Raw genomic sequence first — 5,762 nt, forward strand, 5'->3', positions numbered from 1 at the left:
TTCATAGCCCTTTGTATGCATATTTATCTCTTCTGCGTGTTTTGAAGTCTAATCCAGCACAAGAAAGTTGAGTTACATAATTCATTTCATACGAAACAAATTAACAATTGTCATCGAAATTTTTGCATCTCGATTAGGTTTGATCCCACACTTTTTTGTTGCGTTTACGTGTATCATATCTAAACCTAACTTGTGTATTTTAGGACGTGGTTCTTGAAAATATTATAATAATCACCATGAAAGGGATTGACATATATAGTTCACAAATGGTATGAATTTGTTGGGTGTGGCTTGATAACGCTTATCCCGACTTTTATATATGCATTTTTACTTAATTTATTGTAAGTCGTCGTAGGTAAAAATCATATTTGGAGATACATGGGATTGATGGAAAGCGTTAAGAGAGAAGTTGGAGGAAATTCAAAAGTTTCAGGGAGTGAAATTCGACTTATGGAAAGTTTGAATGCTGATTTGCACACTTTCGAAACTTGAGGAAGACCAATCGTGGATGACTATGGAGATTCAAGAACAAACATAGAAGCTTTTGGGAATTGCAAGATCAATGTTTGAAGATTTGGAGCGAAAATGGTCAAAATAGTACGAGAAACTCAAAAGTAGGAGCCAAAATGCAAAAGAAGAAAGATGAAGTGCTGATGACTGCAATCAACCCGCCGTCCGTCCAATTGTGTATTATTCAACAGTTGTTTTATTTGGGGATATTTAAATCCTTTTGTACACATGAGTTTCAATGTGATTTAAGCTATGCCATGTTCGTCTACCATTATTCAATAAAAATGAATTTTGAAATGGTAAATTTTTGGAGAATATGTGGTTAAAAAGTAGGAAAAAAGGGTTTAAATATAAAATATTTTATTGTGAGTGCTATTGAAAATAAATTTGAAAAAAAAAAAAATGAGTTTTAAAACAAACAAAATATAAAATATTTTATTGTGAGTACGTGTTATTGAAAATAAATTTGAGAAAAAATGAGTCTTAAAATAATAGTAGACAAACAGGGGCTACATAAAGACATATTTTTAGTCAAATTAAAGGAGGAGGGAAATACAACAGAATAGAGAAAAAAAGAAGGAATTTTCAAGACTTCAGTGTGGAGAAGGCGAAATTTTTGTACAAAACTTTTATCTTTTTTTCGTTTTTCTTGAAACTTGCTGATGTATGTGAACAATTTTTTCTTGTATGATGAGTAACTAATTATTAATTAGGATGAATGATATAATTTAGGTTTGGATCTTTAATTTCAATTCTCTAACTGGGTAATTAATTGATTTATATATTTACTTCTTTTCTAGATGCTTGAATTACTTGGTCACTAATTCGTAATTTGTGAATTGAATAAACCGAATGAGTTATGAATTTAGATCACGTGATAAAACTCGATAATTGAGAAAAATGTAAAGATACACTTTTTTAATTGTTGCAGTAATTAATTAACTTTCTAGGTGATTTAATGAGTTAATGTTGATTCAAATTCAGATGGAGATTTAATGCATTAATGTTGATTCAAACATAATGAGTGTGACTCAACTAAATATGATTAATTTAAACTCAATGGAGATAAATGAATTAAATTAGTAGATTCGAATAATTACAATTTTGGAATTGAACTTGAGAAGCGAGATTAAATGTCATAACTATAGTAAAATCATGAATCACAATGCTTTAATCATCATATTAAATGGTTTAATTTAAGTTATCCACAATCCAAATAAAACACTAAAACACTAATTGTTTTACTTTTTCATAGTTAATATTAATTTAATAAAAAAATTTGTCTGAAACCTTGTTTGCGTCAAATAAGGGATAGAGTTATTAAAATTGGTCTTTAAATAAAATAGTCTCCATAGGACGATAATCCAAACTTTTTGGATCCATTTTACTAATTGTTTAATAGATATCGTACGCTTGTAATTTTATACCAATATGGACACTCAATAGATGTTTAGTCTATAATACTTTTCAATTCTACTCTAATTAATGATATTTCAACTTCTTTAATTTTCTTATTTAATCCGGACGGATATTATCAAAAATGCCATTCGGAAAGAAAAGTGGCTGCTGAATATGTGGGGCTCTTAGCTATGCAAAGTTATATTACTGATGTGGATGGTTTCTTCAACACATTACAAAAGCACATACTAAAAGACAAAAAGAATACTGTTTGTTTTGCTGCTGAAATTTTGACTTTGCAAGGTATAATGGGTGGGTCCATTGTTTGTTGAAGTATCGCCTTAAGTTGTTTTAAGCATATGTTGGGTCCCTTTTTTATAATTTATTCTTTTTGAATTTACTTTTAATCACATGATATCCATAATTTTTATCGACTACAACCCTACTACACGCACAAGAAAAATTGTCATTGTAGGGAGATAGTGAAGCGCATTCATTGGATCTTGAACAAAATACAGTTTTATCCTAGCTAATACACAAGCGTCACCTGTCTCCTTAGCATTCTTCTTGGCAATCTTTCATATACAAGAAGCTTAACTTTATCAACTTTTCAATCATACAGTTTTCATCTTTTATAAAAATTTACTAAAGTCTTCATTTTTGTCTTAACCAAATATTGACTAAATCTTCCAATAGATTTATCAATAGACGCAACGTGGAGTGACAAAAACTGGGTTAGTTTCCCATTCTCTAAATACATTTGGAACAAGTCGATTAGTTTGTATTTGTGTAGCTAGACACACTTACATACATTAAGCTGATTCTTGTTCCTTTTCTTGATATGTCAATTTACATCAGAGAAACTATTAGCCTATGTTCGGCCCTTATTTTTTTTTTTTTAAATTCATTTTTTTAAAACTTAGTTTCAACCACAAAATCTCCTATAAAATAATTTTACACATAAGTTTAACCGCTCATACTTCAACAAAACACTATTGCAAAATGCCTTTTAGCCCAAAAATGGAATTCAAACAGGGACTTAGTCATTTCGGGAAGACTAATTGGACAAGGATTCATGACATGCAGCACATGTATGAATCTTCTTCTTTTTTCTTTTCAAACTATCAAATGAATGGTTGACACATATGCCTATTTTTTAAATTTGGTCAATTATCCCTGTCACAAAAATATTATTTTATTTTTATTGAGACCAAGACTCAATTGCTTAGACATTCTTCGATTTTTTCACAAAATAAGGTATATAAGCTATATAAGGGTATCTAATTCTATGGAACAAGGAGGTTCTTAATTTCCTCTTTGAAACATTTCAAGTCATTCCTAGGGCTTAATTATGTTGTATTAAGAGTTTCAGATGCCTCAATTGCATACATCAACGAGAACATATAACATATATAAAAGTCAAAAACTTTTATGAATTGTATTACACTAATTTATCATTAATTTGATTTCTCGAATAATTAAAAAAATCTTAAAATTTCTAGTGGCGACCTTATATACTTATTGCCCTGAAATATAACATTTACGTAATGGAATCATCTTCAGATTAATCTCGCTGCCTCCTATACAGTATTTTTAAAATTTTAAAAACTAATAATTATTTATCTCAAATATGCATGTTGATGAGCACATAGACAAATTTTCCCGTTCAATGAATAAAAAGTCACAACTAGTTTTCAAACTCATTCATCCCAAAAACTAAGACTAAGCGTTCTATGGACCTCCATGTTCTGAAAAAACAACATTTCCATCCCCCTTTTTCGCACGTGACAATGGGGAGGAGTCATGAAGACTAGTGAAAAAATTCAATCACTTGTACTCGACTGAAAATACATAATATTGAGTGCTGCTGTTGGAACTTCAAGATCGCCCTCTGAAAACCAACTCTTGATCGTGCCCTGATATGGGCCAGTCGGGGTTTGCTCAGGCCATCTGTCGACCAGCCTAAAACCAAACTGAGATGCTGCCGAAAGTATTGATGGCTCATCAACTCTGCGGAAAACATGGCATAGAATCAGAGCTGGCTCTCTGTCCTTTACAACTCTGCTGGATGAAATCAGTTCTCTAGCTGTTGCAAACAAGGGAATAATTGCTTCAGCAACGTAAGTTACATCAGTGCCAAGAATGACCTCAAAACCTTTCTCGCTGAGTTGCTTGACATAATCTATATCATTCTTGTTTCCCCATTCTAGTTTTTTCGTAATTAATCTTTCAAGAGATGGTGATTTGAGATTCAAAGCAATGTTCTCCGTCAACAGGTCAAGTACTTTAGTGTCTCCATCGGTGGCAACCACAAGATCAGCAGATCGTGCGGCAACCATTGAACAGATTCCCCCACAGCCACATCCAATTTCTAAAACCCTTCTCCCAGAAACAATGGCAGGATTGGAAGCAAGAATAGAAGCCATTAACCTAGCTGATTCCCAGAGAATCAAACCAGTCGATTTGCAGGTATGTTGGTACTCTTTGGAAAGCACTTTAATCTTGAACTTATCATCTCTTATAATGATGTCAACAATCTAAGACGTGCAAGATAGTAGATCAAGTCAAGGATGGCAGAGGAAAAGAAAATAAGATGCAAAATGCAGGATTAGAAACACCATAGGTCACTGAAAGGTCTGAACTTAGTAGTGTCTTTTCACTTATGGTTGCCGAACTTTATTTTGTTCCAAATAGTCACTGAACTTACACCTTTGTTTTAGAAAATCCATCGACCTATATCTTTCGAAATTCAAAAATAATAGAATTGCTGATTTGTATGATGAGACGATGATGTGGCTTAGAAGGTTCATTAACAAGTCGATTTTGTCATCAATATTGCAAAAGATCACTTAATCTTCTAAACGTCATGCTTAGTAAAAGCTTTAGTTTTTCATAAGGATAAGCATTTTTTTTTTTAAATTAGATGATAATCAATGCGTTAACGGATTTTTAAGCCACATCATCATTTCCATCATACAAGTCTTTCAAAAATAACACAAAGATAAACAAGGAGTGCCTAAACTATAACAACAGTGGAAGTTCAGTGAACAATTTGAAACAAAAAACAAGAGATCAGTTAATAAAGTGAAACAACATGAATTCGGTGTGACAAACATGGTTATTAACCTGCCATATACACCATATTCGAAGGAATTACGCTGCATAACTAAAAAGCAAGGATATTTTTACCTCCTCGCTGGAAGATGAAATACCAAACATGTCAACACCCATTCCCTCTGATAAATCAATCTCGGACCTATTTGTAGCATCTTTCCAAGTAATGTCCTTGACTTTGGGTTTATAACAATCCTCCTCCATGTGATTTACTTGCTTCCCAGTTCTTTCACCAGACATACAGTTACCATGGGCTGCCTTAAATACAGCTTGAACCCAACGGCTAAAATCCAACAGCAAATTTAAACATAAGCGGGAATCAAATGCAACTGTACTCTAGAAATGAGGCCAGAATGAAATATAAACACCACCATAGTTTGTCAAATACATGAAACTATGAATAATTTATATTGTATGTCTGTAATTATATTTTGACAGAATCCTCCCATAATGCACACATGTGATATACTATTCAGATAATCTGCTGAAAAAAGGGAAATTTGTCCTTAGTTACCGATTCATCACTATTTCCCTTGATCGATTTTCCACTTGCTTGCAACACAAGACATGTTCTTCCATGCTGAATCCATTTTCTTTGAACAGATTTCGCAAGAACTCGTCTGAAAAGTAGAAAGCTCGCTGGCAACAGAAGTAGGATGCTATAAAAGCTGGCTAATGGTTTTTAAACATTATATGAAATATTAGTTTTAATTTTTTATTTTTTATTTTTTTTGGGGGTG

General features: G+C 32.3%; 1 protein-coding gene across 4 annotated transcripts in view; it reads right to left on the reverse strand.

Annotated features, from left to right (window-relative positions):
* Positions 1-3,501: 3,501 nt before the first annotated feature.
* Positions 3,502-5,762, reverse strand: part of LOC111407483 — a 5,463-nt gene continuing 3,202 nt past the window's right edge. For 2 of the 4 annotated variants that reach the window (XM_023036980.1, XM_023036981.1), the window contains exons 11-13: positions 5,537-5,694; positions 5,098-5,305; positions 3,502-4,445 (exon numbers count right to left, since the gene is read on the reverse strand). In XM_023036980.1, the coding sequence (XP_022892748.1) occupies positions 3,732-4,445; positions 5,098-5,305; positions 5,537-5,694 (1,080 nt within the window). In that variant the 3' untranslated portion in view covers positions 3,502-3,731. The remainder of the gene's footprint in view (positions 4,446-5,097; positions 5,306-5,536; positions 5,695-5,762) is intronic. The other 2 variants (XM_023036983.1, XM_023036982.1) reach the window with 2 other exon arrangements.

Source organism: Olea europaea, chromosome 13, assembly GCF_002742605.1.
Source record: "Olea europaea var. sylvestris chromosome 13, O_europaea_v1, whole genome shotgun sequence".
Lineage (NCBI taxonomy): Eukaryota > Viridiplantae > Streptophyta > Magnoliopsida > Lamiales > Oleaceae > Olea > Olea europaea.